The 20,900-nt window shown below is 33.5% G+C and overlaps 1 protein-coding gene across 1 annotated transcript in view; it reads left to right on the top strand.

Moving 5' to 3' along the window:
• Window positions 1-20,900, top strand: part of ZDHHC17 (zinc finger DHHC-type palmitoyltransferase 17) — an 88,241-nt gene that overhangs the window by 50,265 nt on the left and 17,076 nt on the right. Inside the window, exons 7-10 of the mRNA XM_041738353.1 lie at window positions 369-531; window positions 7,671-7,796; window positions 14,758-14,900; window positions 16,609-16,709. Of these exons, the coding sequence (XP_041594287.1) occupies window positions 369-531; window positions 7,671-7,796; window positions 14,758-14,900; window positions 16,609-16,709 (533 nt within the window). The remainder of the gene's footprint in view (window positions 1-368; window positions 532-7,670; window positions 7,797-14,757; window positions 14,901-16,608; window positions 16,710-20,900) is intronic.

Genomic DNA, 20,900 nt, shown 5'->3' with positions numbered 1-20,900 from the left:
ATATTGACAAGTTTACTATATTAGTAAGTTACCTGAAAACATTTTTGGAATAATCCAGATTTAAATTTAAAAATGTGATTGTTTAATTATATGGCTATTAATGACCTTACTCCCTAATCAAACTTAGAAAATGTCAGGACCAAGTATGCCCTCTCTTGGAACAGTATTATTTTATATGGGTGTTGCATATCCTTAATACATCATATTAGAATGTCCCCTTGTTACCGATTATAAGGTTGAGTATAGGTTAGAATAGAAGTGTTCCAAGATGGAATGCAAATGCAGCCACGATCAGTTTAGTGTCTGTAATGATTTCTATAATTGAAATTAGGGTTGTTGTTGTTGTGTTTTTTTTTTTTCCTTTTCAGTGTGGATCCAACTAGATTGCTTTTAACATTCAATGTTTCAGTTAACCTTGGTGACAAGTATCACAAAAACACTGCTCTGCATTGGGCAGTACTAGCAGGGAATACCACAGTCATTAGTCTTCTTCTGGAAGCTGGAGCTAATGTTGATGCCCAGAATATCAAGGTAAAAACATGCTATATTGATTATGCTATGTGAAATGTTAAGATCTTAACTCTGCAGTAAAAGATAGGCTTTTTCATAGAGTGTCAAAGAGGGAAGAACCCTCTTATTTAAGCTCAACTCTTTGCTTCCATGCAAGAATTTCTTTGGAAAGACTGGATTATTTGCTTTTGTCTTTTAATATTGAAGTAATTTTCAGATTTGATGGTCATTTCATTGGTGAATTCTTACTGACTTTTGAAAATTAAGTTCTATAATATGTATTTTCATAGCTGAAGGAAATAGTTTTCTGGTTTCTTTAAGAAAATCAGTACAGAGATTCACAAATTTGTAGTTAAACCACATTATGCATAATAACTTCTAGTAATTCTTTGACTTGTTATTGTCTTATTTTAAAGGTCAAGATCTTTAAATTTGATAGGTACCTTGATGATGTTTATAGGAGAACCCACTTCCCCCAGATGTTGGACTAATCCAGGAAAAGTATACAGAGTTATCCAAGAACAAAGCACAGTTAACATTCACACTGAACATTTAGAAATTTGTAGACATTTTATGAGTACTTGAAAGAAAATTCTGTTACTAGTCTTAAATTTTTACTTAACCATTCTGATTTTTAAAGCCTGAGGATCTGCCACGACTTTCAGCAACCCTTTCTGTGAAATGACTTTAAGTTTTTAAACATCATCTTTCAGTAATGTGAATTCATAAGTAACGTTATGCCCTTTGACAAATGTTCTTTAATTTTGACTATAAATCATAGTATTTTCTGAGTCATGTTTCTTAAGTTTCTAGGGGATATGTGCTAATTAAATCTGAAAGATTTGAGCCACATAATCTGAAATGGCAATCAAAAAGAAGGTTATCTCCTGCTGGATCAGGGCATCTATTTATGTTCCAATGAATAGTTCTTTCTGTATTTGATTACTCTGAGGTTGAACTACTAAAATAATACAGCTTAGACTAACTATAGGGAGCCTAATTTACTTGAAATTTTAATGAATTGTTAAAAATGAGTTTCATTAAAAATGTTTAGTTAAAAGTAAATATCAAATATCTTGTTGGAAACTATAAGAAGTTGAGAAAACCATATATTTTCTTTCTTTTTAAAATTTCAAGTCATTTTGTCTCTATGCAAAGTGAACAGAGTGACCTAATATCTACCAGTAAAAATTGAAAAGAGGAAAGTTGGTATACCATAGTGCCTGGCACATGGTGGGCACTCTAAATATTTGTTGAGAGACTGAATGAAGATTTATGTAGTCATGAGCGTAACCTGGAAGCTAGTTTTCATGACTGCTAGTATACCTGTCTGCCACTTCTGTAATTCTAGAGAAAAAAGTTTGCTTTTCCAAATGTTTTTAAATAGGAAGCTCAGAAAAGTTCATAACACTGTGACTAGTAAATTAGGCCGACTTCAGGCCTAGAGGATAAGAAGGAAGGAGTTTGATTAAGGCTGACCAATATCTGCATAAGAAAAAATTAGTGAGTTTACCTTTATGTTTTATATCTGAATTGCTTTAGAGCATTATTTTTCTTCTCTTTGGTACCAGACACCCATTCCTAAAATGATCATGCCCCAGGAATATATTTCAAAATATTTATTTTAGTGTTAATATTAGTGAAAAGATAGAACCAATTTCACCATGGCAAATATTGAGTTTTTGTAGACTCTGCCAAGAGTCACATCAGTGTATTGAAATAACAGTAATGCTAAAAATTGTGACAACATGACTATACAGTTCTGGAATTTGAAGCTAGTAGTGTGTATTTTTAGCCCATTTAAAAATATGTTTTCTGTCCATATAGAATTTAGGTAACTTCACTCAAATCGTGATCTTTAAGTATTTGAAGTGTGGTTTGTAAATTTAATGTCTTTCAGATAAATAGTGAACCCCCTTGCACTTCACCTTAACCATTGTCTAAACTTTTATTAGACTTAGAATAAGGAATAATCTATAATGAATTTCAACAGGAAGGTAATGGTAAGAGAGATATTTGAAATGATTTATATGGTTTGTACCGTATATTTTTAATATTTTGTAGGTTCAGGTACATGATCTATTTGGTACCAAGATAGAATATGCTTAAATGTAGCTCGCTGGTTTTCTTTCTTTCTTTCTTTCTTTCTTTCTTTCTTTCTTTCTTTCTTTCTTGCTTGCTTTATTACTTTCTTCCTTTCTTTCTGAGAGAGCACTCAAGAACAGGGGGGCGGGTCAGAGGGAGAGGGACAAGCAGACTCCCCAGTGAGCAGGGAGCCTGATATGGGGCTCAATCCCAGGACCCTGGAATCATGACCTGAGCCGCAGGCAGACACTTAACTGACACCCAGGCACCCTCGAATGTAGCTTTCTTAACTAGTGCACTTCATATGAGTACCTTCGAGTCCACAGTGTCATAATTATTGTGCATGTAAAACTTTTTTTTTTTATTCTGAGAGACAGCATGAGTGAGCATGTGTGGAGGGGACAAAAGGAGAGGTAGAAAGAGAATCTCAAGGATACTCCTCCCATGAGCCTGAGATCATGACCTGAGCCAAAATCATGAGTCATATGCTGAGCTGACTAAACCACCCAGGTGTCCCCTAAAAGAAGTTATTTTAAATGTAATTCCCTGGTAGCTTCTGAAGTGACAACACCATCATCATTTTATTTTTCTTAATTGAGGTATAGTTGGCATGCAACATTATGCTAATTTCAGGTACACAGCATAATGATTGGAACATAGAGTGGGGTGACCACTGCAGCAGATCCAGTCAGTATCTGTCGCCATTACATAGTCACAAAATGTCCTTTTTCCTTGTAATGGAAACTCTTAAGATTTACCTTTTAGCAACTTTCAGATATACAGTAGATACAGCCGCCATTCTGTACATTACATCCTCAGGACTTATTTTAAAACTAGAAGTTTGTACCTTTCAACTCCCTTTACCATTTCACCCCTGCTTCTGGCAACCACCAGTCTGTTCCTCTGAGCTTGGTTTTGTTTATTTTTGTTTTATAGATTCCACAAACAAGTGAGATCATATTATATTTATCTTCCTCTGACTTATTTGAAGTGACATTATTTTTAAAGAAAATAAAGTCTAAGTAGTTGGTTCAGTTGCTCAGGGAACATTTATACTTTCAGAGTAAAAATAATCTTGCTGTCTACATTGGTGGAAAAGTAGAATTTTGTTTTCAAATGTACTTTTTCTAGAACTTAAAAGATGAAATAAGTATCAGCTGTTTTTTTCTAGTGGAATCTGGCATTCCTAATATGCTGCACTGTAGTCACCACCTTCTAGTGGAAACTGTTTATTCATTTAGCAAATATTAGTGCTGGGGAGTCCAGGTGTTTTAGACAGATGAAGTCCATATTCTCTGAGTTTACATTATATTAGGAAATAGTTAATTAAAACACACACATGAGACACACAGGCAAATATGGTACAGTGATGAGGGCTATGAGTGTCTTGTGAATACCTCTGAGGAGATAGCATTTGCTTTGAGACTTGTCCGATGAAGAAGGGATCAGTTATACAAAGACACGTGGGAAAAAACTTTGCATGTAGAGGAGCTTGCAAGTTGCAAGTCCCAAGGCCAGGAGTAAGCTTGCCATTTTAGAGGTGCAGAGAATGACAGCCTGGACTGAGTGCAGTGAGCAAAGGAGTGAAGTCACTGAGAGAGGCAGGTGCCAGATCATGCAAAGCCATGATAAGTAACTTTAATTATGTTCTCAGTCATGAGAAACAGTTGGAAGGATTTGTGTAGCCTGGCTTTATACTTTGTGTTTTAAATATTCTTTCAAAAATATTTAAAACTTTGGTTGCTGATGGAGAATGCATTGAAGAATTAAGAAAATGGAGAGGATGAGTGGAGCTCATTTAGGCCGTTGTAATCAGGCAGGTAAAGTTAGTTTAACCTACTATTATAGGAATAGAGATGGAGAGAAGTGAATGGATTTGGAAATGGTATTTCAGAGTAGATTAGATATGAGGGTGAAAGGAAATATTGACGGCTGAATAAGTAAGTGTAATACATATTGAGGTTGTGAAGATGAAGGAAGAGGACTTGCTTGGTGAGGGTGAAAGGAATTGGTTCTATTTTAATCATATATAATTTGAGATGTAGTGGCTTTTAGTTATGTGGAATGGCAAGCTAATTAAGTAAACTTAAATTGGTGTGAATTTCAAAAGGGAAAAATTTATTAAAAATAACCTAGGTTCTTTGTCCAGGAATTTGAGAAATAAAGTTGATTTATGCCTGTTTATTTTTCCTTTTTTTTTTTTTTTTTTTTTTTTTATTTATTTATGATAGTCACAGAGAGAGAGAGAGAGGCAGAGACACAGGTGGAGGAAGAAGCAGGCTCCATGCACCGGGAGCCCGATGTGGGATTCGATCCCGGGTCTCCAGGATCGCGCCCTGGGCCAAAGGCAGGCGCCAAACCGCTGCGCCACCCAGGGATCCCAATTTTTCCATTTTTCTTTTTAAGTCTTAAAGAGAGTCTAGTTGATCATGAATTACAACAAAAAATATGTAGTCTGAAAATCTGGATATGGCTGTAATAGGAGTAAAAGTTGCATTCTTCAAAGAATATAAAAATTATACTTTGTGTTATACAACTATTTTGTTGATCCTAATCTAAAATAGCTACTTTCTAAATAAGATTAAACTTAAGTTTCTTAGATATTATATCTTTATATTAGATATTTGCCCTTGTAAATTAGTTATTTGAATAAGGATTTCGATTCTTTTAATATGTAAATAATGATTTTTTTTCAAGATAAAGTAACTTTAAAATGACTGTTTTGATCCTTAGAAGAACAAGATTAACCATTTAACTTAGATTAGAAATTCTTAATCTGGGACCTACCAGTGAATTTTGGTTAGGGGGTGAGCCCATACATTGTTACGAAGAAATGACTTGTATCAGTACTTTTCGGGGAGATTGTTAATGGCTTTCATCAAATATGACTCAAAAGAATTTAAGAACCATGGCCCCAGAAAATAGTTACATGGAATAAATCCAAATCTTATGAAGCGATAACAGTACGGGAAGGAAAAGTGATTTGGGATACTAAGAATTAAAAAAAAAAAAAAATGACCTATGTATGTAGTAATCCCTTCTTATGGTAGCATCTCATTTGTGAATTTTTAAAAAATAATATTCACTCTCCCACATGTTTGGTTATACAGATAAATGTAGATGAATTGAGTTTTGGGAGAACAATTAATCTCCGAGTGCTGCCCAAGCATGTATAGTTTATTCTTTCTAAAATTATCAAACAACATAATTTTTAGTTTGTGCAGGCTATAAAATTACTGAACTTTGTTAATAGATTGAAAGACTCTTACATGGTTTCTTGAAATGAGGTAAGAACTTTTATCTAAAAATAGTTTTCTTTACCTCTTAAGTACCTGACCTAGATGGTCTCCAGGAAGGAATTTTCCTTAGTTTTCATAATGAAATTCAATCTCTGGCAAAAAGTTATCTTTCACCCTCCACCTTCCATTATGTTTATCTCACCAAAACTTTTGAAAAGTTTCTTATTACCAGTTACATAATCTATAAATACTCCATGATTCTTGTTGTTATTGGTCTTGTTTTATCGTTTACTGTTTTGGCTGACAACATGGAGTAATCAAATAGAGACTTGATCAGAACCTGGGCTTTAGTATCATTCTTTAAGTTAATTGCTTGTTTATTTTACTGACTGAATGAAAGAACTATACAAAAGCAGTCAGAAGACTAGAGGAGTAGTTGGAAGATTTCTTAAAGCTCCCTCCATCTTTTTATCTAGGCAATCCTTAGGTGTCACATGGCCCTCTAGTGGAAGGGATGCTCAGCTGGACCGAGGCAACAGCAGGATATTCTCTGGGAATTGTTACCCAAGGGATTGCTTTTATTCAGGTAATCTTTATAGTTTGGATTAATTAGCTGGTTCTTACAACTTAGGTGATAGAAGTTTTGAATAGGTAAGGAGATATTTTACAGTAAATATCCCTATTTGTGGAAGACTCACCTAGATTAGCCCATTCCTTATTAAATACTATTGACCTTTTATTAAAGGATTGGTTGGGCTTTTTTGTTGTTAATTGTTGTGTTGTTATAGTTGTTACTATTGGTGGTAGTGCCGTGTTTATTTTGTTGTTTGCTTTTTATTTTTTAGTATTTTTTAAAAAATCAAGTGTACTTTATACTTGATAATAATCATCCCTCATAAGTAAGGCACTCTAAGGTTTATTTTTTGTTTTTATCCAGTTTTTCAAAGTAATATTTAAATATTTCCCCTTTTTAAAGTAGTTTTGAATATTCATCTATACATTCTTAAAATTTTGGCACACAAAATTTTTCATTTTACTTTTCTATTTAAAAAAGTAGATAAATAGTGGAGACTATTAAATAGAATAGAAATGTAGGTGTTTGACTAATGAGAAAAAGGATTTTAAATTAATAAAGGCACAAAGAAGTATGGATCTAGAATTAGGGGCGCTTATGTCTCGTTTCTTTCCTTCCTTAAAATACTTTATTTTATTCACTTATACTCTTTGGCATTCTTCTTCATGAGATTAAAGGGAGAGCTGTAGGTCCATAACCCGAGTCACTATTTTTTTGTTGCTGTTCTCATTCTCTTTGGAAATTTCTGGATGGGTGAATGAATTTAAGATGACCAGAATGCCAGTACAACAGTAGGAATAGAAGTTGACTTCTCTTTTTCTTCCCTATTTTCTTCAGACCTTTGTCATTACTGAGATTAAACTGAGAGGTTTCTGGCAATTTGGTATTATAGTAAGATATTTTGTAGTGATAAGTACTACTAATAAAACCCTTAAAGAATATGAAATAACTGATAAACTGAATGATAGCCTCTGATCCAGCAGGTGCTAAAATACCTACTTTTTGGTTTACTTTTATATGTCAAAACATAAGCAAAAATAGAATCTATAGAATAAGATGAGTAAATATATTTACTGATTGTACCTTGAATGGGAAGCATAATACAAAATTAGATGCTTTTAGCATTTGACTTTGCCCAATGTCAAAATAATGTTAATGAACTAATTGTTCAATTTGTTTTTATGGGAGTACTTTAAAAGTTGGCAACTAAATTATTTTACTTTTTCTTTTATTTTTAACATGAATTTTTTTCTGCTTATTAGGGCGAATCAGCACTTGACTTGGCAAAGCAGAGAAAAAACGTGTGGATGATCAACCATTTGCAAGAGGCGAGACAAGCAAAAGGATATGACAATCCATCTTTCCTTAGAAAGCTGAAAGCTGATAAGGTAAATTCATGACTGAAAACTTATGTAATCTTTTAAGTAAGATTCATAGGCATACTTTCTTAACTGAGCATTTTTAGCTTTTAATTTTGCCATTGGCCACTATAATTTTTAAAATACTATATTATCCAAGACAAAATGAAGTCAGATAGCAGTTTCTCAGGGCTCTGCCTACTTGGTAATTTGATAATTAAGAAGAAATGTATGTAATTGTTTATATCTCCATAGGCTAACATAAATTTTAGTTCATTGATTCAGCTTTCCTTTGTTAGTGAGAGATTATAAGTCCTTACTGTTTAAGTGCACTTATTAATATAATAAATCATGAAAAATCGTAGTTCTAATACGTATCTTTTTAAACTGCTCACAACTCTGACTAATTGATTCAAGCTTCCCATTTTGTAGTATGTTGTAACTTTTTTTAGAGTGAGAGAAACTTAGATTCTTCACTTTTCTATAGAAAGACTGTATGACGGTTCAATTGCCTAATTGTAACACTATGATTTTAAAATTAAGAATATTTCCTCCAAAGAGGGGGTCTATATTCCTTAAAAATTTCCTTCCTTTAAAAAGGAAAAGTCAACTGGCAGTTTCTTCATAATACTTAAATAATTGACGAGGTATTTTGGCTAATTTGTCAATAATCACAAGTTGAATAGTATTATGCCTTGATTACCATTTTATTCAGTCTGTTCTAGTTGTAATAAAGATGCTTTATTTAAGGTTAATGATCTATGTGTTATCAGGACAAAATGACAAGTTTTGGACAAAGGGAAACGTCAAAACATGCCTCATTTATTTATAGTTCAGACTTCCTTAATGCGTTGAAACCATTGGTCATTACTTAGACTTGAGAAAGGTTAGATTTATAGTTTATAAACTTACCTGTGGGGTGCCTGGGTGACTCAGTTGGTTAAGCGTCTGCCTTTGGCTCAATTCATGATCCTGGGACCTGGGTATCAAGCCCTGAGTTGGCTCCCTGCTCAGCAGGGAGTCTGTTTTTCCCTCTCTCTCTGCCCCTCCACCCCAGTTGTACTGTCTCTATCATGTGCTTTCTCTCTCTTAGGTAAAGAAATAAAATCTTAAAAAAAAAAAAAAAAAAGAAAACTTGACTATTTTAAAAAAGAACCTTGGCTATTCTCAACCCATAATTGAGAATAATGAACAGTTTTTGCATGTCATGTGAACTCTTTCATTTTACTATTAGATATAACATAGAAAGTGATTTATTTTAATTTTCTCTGATAGAGCTCTGTCCTCTAGGGTTTACAGCAGTTTTTCTCAACACAGTGAACAAAGCCTGATGTCTCCTAGTAACTAAGCTTGTAATAAAAGTGTCTTGTACTTTGAACAGTCCCATAGTATTTATGCTTTCATTTTGTTTAGTGTAAATACTCTAAAGAATTTTTTAAAAATACATTGTCAGATAAAAATGACTTTGTAAATTCCAGATGTTTAATAATATATTTACTTATTTTTTATTCTTCTTATTTTTAATTTTATAGTTAATAGGGCTATATGCACATTTATGTGTTTAGATATGATTTCTTTTTAAAAAGAGAGCTTCACAGTTGCCTAGGTGGTGCATTCAGTTGAGCATCCAACTTTTTGCTTTCAGCTTGAGTCATGATCTTAGGGTCTTAGGATGGAGCTCCACGTGAGGCTCTGCACTTTGTGCAGAGTCGGCTTGGGATCCTCTCTCCCTCTTTGCTCTTCCTACTTGTTCTCTTTCTTTCTCTCTCTCTCTCAAATAAATCTTTTAAAAAAAGTAATAAATAAATAAAAGAACTTCATTAAAGAGTTTAGCATAATTTTATTAACATTTGTATATTATTGTGATCAGTTCAGAAGTCAAGTGTTCTGTATTATTTTTGGTTTTGCATTGGTATTTTAAAATATATTACATTTTTAAAAAGATTACTATATAAAAATATATGATGTTTGGGGGCTTTGTAAAATTAAGTATTTGTAATTATATAGACTATTCTCTTTTCATCTCATTAGAAATATTTAAATCGTAAGCATGATTTGATTTGCTAATCTGTGAAGTATCTTCTTTATTTAAAACTAAACAAACTGACACCTAGGATTCAGTAGTATTTTACTAAAAATAAGTCATCCCAAAGGGGAAAAATATTTTTGGACAGTGCTAGTAGATAGATGTGGAGGGAATCTTAATTTTAGAAAACAGTATTAAAAGCTCGTAGATTTTTAAGGTTAGAAGATTTTAGACACGAGTGAGGGGCAAAGGGAGAGGGAGAAAGAGAATGCCTCCTAAATAAATGTTTAATAATAAGTTAGGAGGAAATCTCTAAATTAGTATTTTTCAACACTTAAAAACCCACGATCCCTTTTGTTAACAGTGGAAATCTCACATATTGTCCTCTTTAACACTGTTTATTATGTGAAAATGAATCTGGGAAGATGGAGTAGATATGCGCTTCCTATTCTTCCCCACTAAGTACAACTGAAAAAGCTGGATGTTATTACTGTAATGTAAGAAGATTCTAGGGATGGAAAGAAGAAGTCAGAGTGGCTAGGGAGCTCAGGATCTGAAGAATGACATGGTGGCGAGTTCCTGTGTTTCCGGTTTTTTTGTTGCATATATCCCAAAAGTGGAGCTGACAAAGCCAACAACTTAGAATCACAAATGGATATGGACAAAAAGGGCTCCAACAAAATCTTGCTTTCTGGCCAAAGAACCACAGAAGAGGCAGCTTAGCAAGATAGAAGCTTTTAGAAAATAACTTTCTACCACAGCCAGATATTTGGCTGATATACTACAGCCAAAAACTGTGGCTCCACCCTGAATCACATGAGCAAAAGCCTAGACTTTTACCCTTACCAGGCTGTAATGAAGTACCCGAACTTCTTTCCTGGGGTGGTGTCAGAGAAGACTAAATAGGGATTTGGGACTTTCATCCCCTCTGGCTGTTAATGAGGTCCTAACCCTCCTGGCCAGGGGAGGTATCAGTAGAGGTATAGTGGGGAGCTGGAAGCTCTACCTTTGCCCAACAGTAATGAGGAGCCCCCTCCTCAGGCGTCATTGGAGTCCAGTTTGAGATCTGAATCTCCATCTCACCTGACAATAACATGCTTCACTCCCCTCATTCTGCCAAGCTACATCAGAGGAATCTATCTAAAAAAAAAACAGAAAATCACTCATACCAGATACTAAGAAGGTCCAAAACTGATGAAATGCAAATCAAATAGATGCCAACAACATGATGACAGAGATATTAGAATTACCTGACAAAAGATTTTAGAGGAGTCATTATAAAAAGGCTTCAGTGAGTAGTTACGAACATGCTTGAAACAAATGAAAAGTAGCCTCAGCAAAGAAATAGAAATCTAGAAATAGAATATACAGAAGGACCAAGTGGAAATTTTAAAACTGAAAATTATAATAAACTTTGCAAAATTCAGTGTATGGGCTCAAAAGCAGAATAGAGGGGGCAGGGGAAAGAATCAGTGACCTTGAAGGTAGAACAATAAAAATTAGACATTATAACAGCATATCTAACAGTGATATGATTAGAATCCCAGAAAAAGAAGAGAAGGAAGTTAGAGCTAAAAAAGTACCCAAAAGATACAGTGGCCCATAAAATCCCCAAAGTTGACAAAAGACCAACCTATAGATTAAGAAGTGGAACATACCCCAAACAGAATAAACTCAAAGAAATTCTGCCTGAACACACCGAGTCAAACTTCTGGAAACCAAAGGCCAAAAAATAAAATTCTTGAAATCCCCTTGCTGGTAAGGGTGAAATAGATCAAATAACAATGGATTTCTCACCAGAAACCATAGAAGCCAGAAGAAATTGGCACATTTTCCAAGTGCTGAGAGGAGAGAACTGTCAACCCAAAATCTAGTATCCAGTAAAAATATCTTTCAGGAATGAAGGAGAAATCAACACATTCTCAGATAAAGGAAAATTAAGAAAATTTATTGCCAGCAGACCTACCCTAGAAGAATGGCTAAGAAATGTTCTCTAAACAGAAAGATAAAAGGAAAAATCTTGGAACATAAGATCATGTAAGCAAAATTATGAATAAGTACAGTAGACTTCTCATCTCATGCTTGACAGTTGGAGCAAAAATTCTAATATTATTTGATGTATCTCTAAATGTAGGTATATATGTGAGACAATTTATAATCTAAACAGGGAAGGGTAGAGGGACATAAAGAGGTAAGGTTTCCACAATTCACTTGAACTAGTAAAATGATGACAACAGTACATTGTGATAAGTTATGTTTATATAATATTTGAGTAACCACTAAAAAAACTGTGGAGGGATAAACTGGAAAATACTATAAGTGAATCAAAATATAATTCTAAAAAGCTTTCCAGTAACCCACAAGCAGCAGGAAAAAGAAAATAGAGAAACAAAAACATAGAGAAGTAATAGAAAGCAAAAAATATAATTATGAGAAATGCAAATTAAAACCATGACTATCATATGCCTATCAGAATAACTGAAAAAGTTGCAGCACCACCAAACGCTGGTAAGGATACAGAGAAATTACTCCTGATTACTGATTATTCATACATTACTCGTGGGAATACAGCACCCTGGAGAACAGTTGGACAGGCTTTAAAAAAACTTAACATGCAATTACCATACAACCTGGGCTGCACTCCTGGGCATTTATCCCAGAGAAATGAAAATTTATATTTACACAAAATCCCATACATGAATGTTTATAGCAGCTCCATTCATAATAGCCCCAAACCAGAAACAACTCTAACAGTCCTTCAGTAGGTGAAGGTTAAGCAGACTATAGCGCACTCATCCCATGGGATGTTCCTTAATAATAAAAAGAAATGAACTAATGATACAAACAGTAACCTGGATGCATCTCTAGGGAATTATGTTGAGTGAGAAAGCCAGTCCCTTAGGTTATATACTATATAACATAAAATTCTTGAAATGACAAAATTACAGTAATGTAGAGCAGATTAGTGGTTGCCAGAGGTTCATATGCAGGTGAAGGTAGCTGGTAGGAGGGAAGTTGCTCTAAAAGGACCACGTGGGGAATCCTTGTAGTGATGGAAATATTCTGCATCTTAACTGTATCAGTGTCAACATCCTCATTAGGATATTGTACTACTGTTTCTCTAGATGTTAGCCTTTGGGGAAACCTGGGTAAAGGGTCCTTGGGATCTGTCTGTATTATTTATTACAACTGCATGTGAACCTATAATTGTTTCATAATCAAAAGTTTAATTAAAAATAGTTTACTGGGGATCCCTGGGTGGCGCAGCGGTTTGGCGCCTGCCTTTGGCCCAGGGCGTGATCCTGGAGACCCGGGATCGAGTCCCACGTCGGGCTCCCGGTGCATGGAGCCTGCTTCTCCCTCTGCCTGTGTCTCTGCCTCTCTCTCTCTCCCTGTGTGACTATCATAAATAAATAAAAATTTTAAAAAAATATTTAAAAAAAAAAATAGTTTACTGAATTATAGAATCTAGGTGGTGAATACAGCTAGTATTCACTAAAAATTCTTACAGACTTACTATATATTTGAAAATTTCTATAATAAAATTCAGGAGAAAATAGATTTTTTTCATATCTACAGAAGCAGCACATCACCATTACATCTTTTTAAAACATCTTTATGGCATCATAAATACATATGTTAAATAATATTCTGAAAAAAAAAAAAAAAAGAAAAACTCCAGAATCCCACACATAGGTATTTATCCAAGTGAAATGACTTCTGTTCATACAAAAACCTGTATGCAAATGTTTATAATGGCTTTATTCAGCCTTCAAATTTGGAAATAACCCTAATCCCTTAGCTGCAGATGAAAAAAACTGTGATACTATAATAGAATACTAGTTAGCTTTCAAAGGAACAAACTGCTGATATAACATGGGTGAATGTCAGATGCGTTGTCTCAGGGAAAGGTAGTCAGTGAGGAAAGTAATATTTGTACTCTGAGCTTTGTTAGGTCACAGCTGGAAGATCATACGTTGTTCTATCACTTAAGGTAACTCCAGAGACTTGATAACTGCCTATCAGTTTGTGAGGGGCTGCTATGTGGAGGAGGTAATTAATAGACTTGCTTTGTGTTGTTATGAAGGTAAAATTGTGGTAGGTGTTCTAAGGAAGTAGATAGGTTTTGTATTTAGAAGTAGGGACTTTGTGGGGATCCCTGGGTGACTCAGAGGTTTAGCGCCTGCCTTTGGCCCAGGGCGTGATCCTGGAGTCCCGGGATCGAGTTCCACATCGGGCTCCCTGCATGGAGCCTGCTTGTCCCTCTGCCTGTATCTCTACCTCTCTCTCTCTTTTTCTCTCTCTCTCATAAGTCAATCAATCAATCAATCTTAAAGAAAAAAAAAAAAAGTAGGGACTTTGTAACAACTAGATCAGTACAAAAATGAAATGGAACTACCTCCAGAATGTTAGACACTGTGCTTTGAAATATGTTCAGGGGCACATAATCGTCATTCCGTGGACTCTGGGACTCTATAGATTGTTTTATTTTCTGTCTCATTTAAGATTTTAGTATACTGTTTACATGTATCATTCAAAGTGTCTTTCTTCAGGCTAAGCCTGTCTTTCTTTATCTGATGTAGCTCTTAGAACTTAAAAATTATCCTGGTTCTTCACTCTCTAGTTATCAGTGGCCTTTTTAATTGTGTGGTATCGTCATGAACAGTTTTCTAGTTTATCCACGTGTTGGCAGGTGGCACTGCTGTCTTCTGCATCTGAATATCTAGACCCACTCCTATAACTTATATTCTCTTTTCCCACAATTTTACCTGAGTACTTTTAAATTGCCTATTAAAGCCTATCTAAAAGACTGAGACTAGCACCTTGAATAGTACCTGTGCGTAGTAGGCATATTTGAATGAATGAATTTCACCTTCTGTTGCATGTTTTCACAAAGATAACAATGGTTCACATTCAGATTACCTGAAACATGCAAACTTTCTGACATTGTTTTTTTCTGTACAGGAGTTTCGGCAGAAAGTAATGCTAGGAACTCCATTCCTAGTTATTTGGCTGGTTGGGTTTATAGCAGACCTAAATATTGATTCTTGGCTCATTAAAGGGCTAATGTATGGTGGTGTTTGGGCTACAGTACAATTTCTTTCAAAGTAAGTATGTTGTTTTTAACTGTATTTTTAACTGTTCACAAAAGGATATAATTGGGAACCTGCTATGTAAAATTAATGTTTTGTGTGTTTAGAACATTGCCTTTATGTAATATGTTTCATCTTTATTTAATGTTAAAGAATTTTGGCAGACTTTTATCTGGAATCTTTTAAGTTTTTTAAAGTTGAAATTATTTTTTTCTTTTTCAATTTTATTTTTTAAATTTAAATTAAATTAGCCAACATATAGTACATCATTATTTTCAGATGAAGAATTCAGTAATTCATCAGTTGCATGTAACACCCAGGCCTCATCACATCACGTGCCCTCCTTAATGCCCATCACACCCAGTCACCCATCCCCCACCCCCCACCCCCCAGCAATCCCAAATCAATCAGAGAAAGACCATTACATATGGTTTCACTCGTGAAATATAAGAAACAGTACAGAAAATCATAGGGGAAGGGAGGGAAAACTGAATAGGAAGTCATCAGAGAGGGAGACAAGCTGTAAGAGACTCTTAACTATAGGAAACAAACTGAAATGTTGAAATTCTAAAGGTACTTTGAGTGACAAAGTCTAACATAATTTTTAAGGCTAAAATACAGTTTTAAACATTTCAGTAGAAGTAGACGAGTCGTTGAACTCTGTAATGCACATATGGCCTATTTTTAGGTAATTATAATTCTTGAGCTTACTTTTCCATAGTAATTATATTTTCTTTGGTAACTGATTTTAGCAGTTAAGGTAGAGTCTGAGCATATGAAGTAAGGCTTAGCCTTTGTATTTTCTCCTCTCTCATTTTTCTTTAAAACATTGTGATCTTTCCCTGTCTTCCTATCCTTAGATCCCTTTCCTTTAAGTTGCCCATTCAGTAAACCTAGGCAGTTGTCTTTGATCAAATCTGAAACTTCCCACCTCATCTCCATTTCTTTAGTACTTTGTTTTCACCTGAATTTCAAAGAAAAAAAAAAAGTTCTGAAAATAATTCACATAGAGATGAGAATGACTGGTAATACACTAATGTGTTAACTGTCAGGAAGAAGCTTAATTCTAGGTAATTTAATCTCACTTTAGTGTTCCTAGGAGCTCCAAGGGATCCTATAAATAGGAATACTTCCTAATTAGCCTACATGGATAGTTGATCCTGCTTATGTTTAAAAAAATTCATTAATGCTTATTTTTCCCCCTGTTTAAAATTCTGTACATAATAACCTTCAATTCTATTACACTGCCAGTTCATTCTATTTGAAAAAGCTGTACTAAAAGCTTAACCAGGAGTCTGTAAGTAAGGAGAAATAATGAAGCATGGAGAAAAACTTGAGGATTGCTTTGTATTAGTTTATCAAAATTATAATGCATCTTTGGTGACTAATATGCTGAATGATAAGAGTTACTAAATATACTAAATTATTGATTTAAGAGGATAGGAGTAGACTGAAATTCTGAGGTTGAAAAGTTCACAGAATAGAATATAATTCCATTTCTTGTCAAATTAGGAACTTCAAAATCTTGCTGACTGATTCAGCTGTGCACTCATTTATTATTGATTACCGTGAAAAATGGTCTTGGTATTTAAGGAGCCTCTATTTCTGAATTTTGGTTAAGCCAAAGTTTACTATGTAGAATGTGTATAATTTTCATTTAAAAAATCATTCATTTTTGCAACAAAGTATAGAGCTCAAATTTTATAAAATTTGTATTTTGCAGATCCTTTTTTGATCATTCAATGCATAGTGCATTGCCCCTTGGAATATATTTGGCAACCAAATTCTGGATGTATGTAACGTGGTTCTTCTGGTTTTGGAATGATATCCTTTGGTTATAAAGGTCGTATCTAAAGCAACTTTTGTTACCTAAATGAATGTTTCATAGTAATTTAACATTAGGACTGAACTACTCATGATTTGCTGCGGTAAAACAGTATTTCTAGAAAAATAATAAATGTGAACCAATATAAATATTGTTTTAAAAAGTTTCATATTTAATAGATTGCTTTTGAAAGCTGCTTTTAATGACTACATCAATAATGAGTAGCTATTATTTATTGTTAAAGGGCATTTTCTTAAATGCTTTGTACACCTTTAATATACATTCTGTATGTTAATATTTTTATCTCCACATTTTGTAGATGAGAAAATTTAGACTTAAATAGGTTAAGCTGTTACCTTGCCCAAGCTCGTCTCTGGTAAGGCAGAGATAGAAACACACACTTGTCTGATTCCAAAACATCTATTTGAAACCTTTTTACTAAACTGTGATTTTCATGGCTTAGTATCAAACTGTTTCTCTAAATATTTTCTTAATATTACGACTTTTTATTTTGTTGTGGTAGGTAACAGTTAATTTTTTCTTTTGTATCAGGAAAAGCATGCAGTGCTGTAGTCTTCAAATATTGCTGATTATTTCAGTGTAGTATACTTTAAAAAAGTAATCTTATTTGAAATTGTAAGTATGTATATGTGCATATGTGTGTATCAAAGAAATAAGGCCAATGTCAACTTTTGATATTTTTATATAGAAAAGATTAAATCATTAAGACAATCTGTTTTATTAAAATAAAGGCACATGTTTCACAAATATTTGTTAGTAAATCATTTTTCAAAATATTACAATACAAAGCTGTAAGATAGGTTTTAAATAGAATACAATTTTTGTTGACTTAGGACTGTTCTGAACAATTTTAATTAATACCTAGTTTCACTTCACAGTCTTGCATGTTTTAACGTTGTGTTCTTTTTGTTGTGTTTTAAACAAAAACGAAGTATCGAAAAACAAATGCTTATTTTGAGACAAAGGCACAGAACTGTGGCTACACTTGTCATTCTTTTACATTTTTATAGCATTATGCTTTTAGAAAGTATAGTGCTTTTTAAATATTTCCTTAGCCTAAGTATCTTTTGAAATATTTCCATGTAGTACTTTTTGCTACCTCATTCTGCCTTGTACTAAACTTTGACATAAAAATTGTTTCTCAAGGATTTATTGAACATTAGGATTGTTTTCATGGAACATTTAGCCTAGGTAAAACAAATCTGCTTATTTTCGTTACCTCATCTATTTTAAATTTATAAGGAGCACTGACCTCTGAAATGACGTTAGTATTCCAGACATATTTTCTAATTTTGTTTCCTAAATTGGACGGTAAACTATATCATGAAAAAACTGAGATTCACATCTCAAAATAATTTTAGACTGTTGCTGTTCTATTAATCTGATGTACATATAAGTGGAGAAAAGCAGGAAAATTAGTAAATCACAAATAATGAAAACTTCATGCCAGAGAATTTTATTCATTCTGACTTGAACTTTTTCTTTCTTTTCCTTCCTTTTTTGGAGATAGAATAAAATAGCTATGCAAGCTTCCAAATATAGGGAGTTGAGAATGTTAGAGGTAGATTTTGAAAGGAAGGTCAGCACAATCAAGTCAATTTAACTTGCCCTATATAAGTCGCATGTATTAGTTTAATTTTTCAAATAAAAATTATGGTATGAGAATACCAAGTTTTTATACTTAACCTATCTGTAAAGGAGGGATGATCATAGAATTTTTGAGAAGATGAGTTTAATAAATTTAATAAAGTATAGGACACACCTGACATGTAAAAAATGTTAAATAAGTGTGTATTATTACCTTATGCATGACTTTTTGGATCATCGTGTTCACATGGGCTTTAAGTGTGCATTAACGGTTTCTTTTATATGAATGTTTGTGTATATGCTGCTCATGGAATGTGGAATGAAATCACAAATAACTTTAAATTGTGATTATAAAAAGAAAAACTTAACACTTCTCTGTGTTTAAAAGAACCATATCTCTATGCCCTATGTGATTTTAGAGCCATATTTTGTTTTTCAGTATTAAACTTCGCAGCCAGAGATAGGAGCTCTAGAAACTTATAGGAAGGGAACAAAAAGAGCGCAGAATAATTTATGATGGAAGCACAAGATGTTAGAGGTTCATGAGGTTCATGATATAAGATAATGATTAAGATAATGGAGTTAAAAATGGTAGCTGTTGTCAGAAACTACCTCTGTTGTTGACCTCAGCCTCTTTGCTGTTGTTTCTACCATTTTCCTCATGCAACTCTTGACTGCATATGTAATTAAAGCTGATTAGACTAGTGAAGAATAGTCAGTTTTCATTATTTGTGCTAATTATGCTCTATAAAGTTGCTGCAAACACTGAATTAGCAAATACTAAACCTGTTGCTCCTAGGGGAAAAAGAAAATGTAAGCCTCTAGTCAACATTTTTTTGTCAGCCAATCAGTACATAACCTTGGTTTTATGTGTTTCTGTATAAATACCAAATATAATATTTGTCATTGGTTAACATTAAACTAACCGCCAGCAGCATTATAACCCATGCTTGAACAAAGCATATCTAACTCCTATCACGTAAGGCACACCAGTGCTTGCTTTGGCAGCACATATACTATCAAGTAAGGCACACCATAGCTCACTCACATTTAGGAACATTTGATACACTTCAGCATTATAGTGGGAGGCCATTTTAAACAGCAAAATCACCAACGAAAAGCACAAATAGGTAAACAGTAGGACATAGAATCAACCATAAAAAGATACTTGTTTATCGTATAAGAGCTGGAACAAGTAGGCAGACTATTGCCTTGTTGGATTCAGCTGTCATTGTGTACATAGGGTGACTCATATTTTTTGCTACTTTGCACATATCCATGAATGACTGTAAAAACACTGTGAGTATTGATTTTGGGGTTACAAATTTTAGCAAGTCGGCATGAAGGTCAACTGTAAAATAAACTTTATTCTAGTATCTTATATATGATACCTAACTTGAGTGTTTCTGTGGTGATTATGAATTTTGTATCGATATAAACTATTCTTTTTTTTTTTTTTTTTTTTTGTGGATATAAACTATTCTAACAAAAGTTCTTATTCTGTTCTACTGTTCATTAAATAATTATCATCTCTATGTGCCTTACATTTTATTCAGTGCTTTTTGGTTTGTAGTTCTTTCAGATATATTGTTTGTCTTGGTTCTCAGAGCAATTTTTTGAGATTAGAAAAACAAACCACACAAATCCTAATACTGTTTTCTAACTGATAGAGACACTGAGACTCAGAGAAATCGTATGTCTTGCCCAAAGTCCCATAGATAGGTAATTATCAGGAGTCTTGGGTAGGACTCAGCTTTTTGACCTGATAACAGTGTATCTTCAGATGTCTTATCGTACACTCTGAACATAATTTTAAGTATTTAAACTTTCCTGGAAAGTAGCATGTAGAAAGACTTTAAAAATACCCTTCATAAGTCATCAGATGTAAATCAAAAATTTATTTACAAAGCTGTTTACCAGAGTACTATTTATAATCGAGAAAAAAATGAAAATAACCTAAGTATCCATCCTGAAGGGAGAATAGTTATCAGTTAGCTATGTGTAATAGGGGATAAAATAGCCATTAAAATGCTTTTCTAAGACTTGATGTGGGCATATGCTTAAGACCTAATAAGTGAAAAAATATTGATGATAAGCTATTAGAAATTTTATGTCTGAAAATAAATTAGTTTTCAGTCAGGTTTTAAGTTAAATTAAGCTTAAACTAAAGATGGATATAAAAAACTTCTGGAACCTGGGATGATTGCATATATAAAAATGAAAACATTACTAAATTATCATTATCACCATCCTCTCCTATACATTTGCCTCTTATGTATTTTTTTCCTGTAGTTTACTATTAGGACTTCTTCAGTTTTTTTGTGTATCTTTTCTAATTTCCTTATAATATTCTCTAAGCTTTTTAATACCTGTCTTTCAGTATCCACTTTCTGTGAATTCTGACAATATTGCTATAAATATCATTGTATGTCATTTTTGTGTGTGTGTGCAGATGGAAGTGTTTCTGAAGTCGTTAAATATAATCTAATTTATTAATTCATGTGTATTTGACTACTGTGTCTAATGAATGATATGAGTGGGGCTTGTGTCTATCTTCCTTTTTGCTTATTAGGGAACTCATT

The sequence above is a fragment of the Vulpes lagopus genome, chromosome 23 (genome assembly GCF_018345385.1).
Source record: "Vulpes lagopus strain Blue_001 chromosome 23, ASM1834538v1, whole genome shotgun sequence".
NCBI classification, from domain to species: domain Eukaryota; kingdom Metazoa; phylum Chordata; class Mammalia; order Carnivora; family Canidae; genus Vulpes; species Vulpes lagopus.
This window is presented reverse-complemented; position numbering and strand designations above follow the sequence as displayed.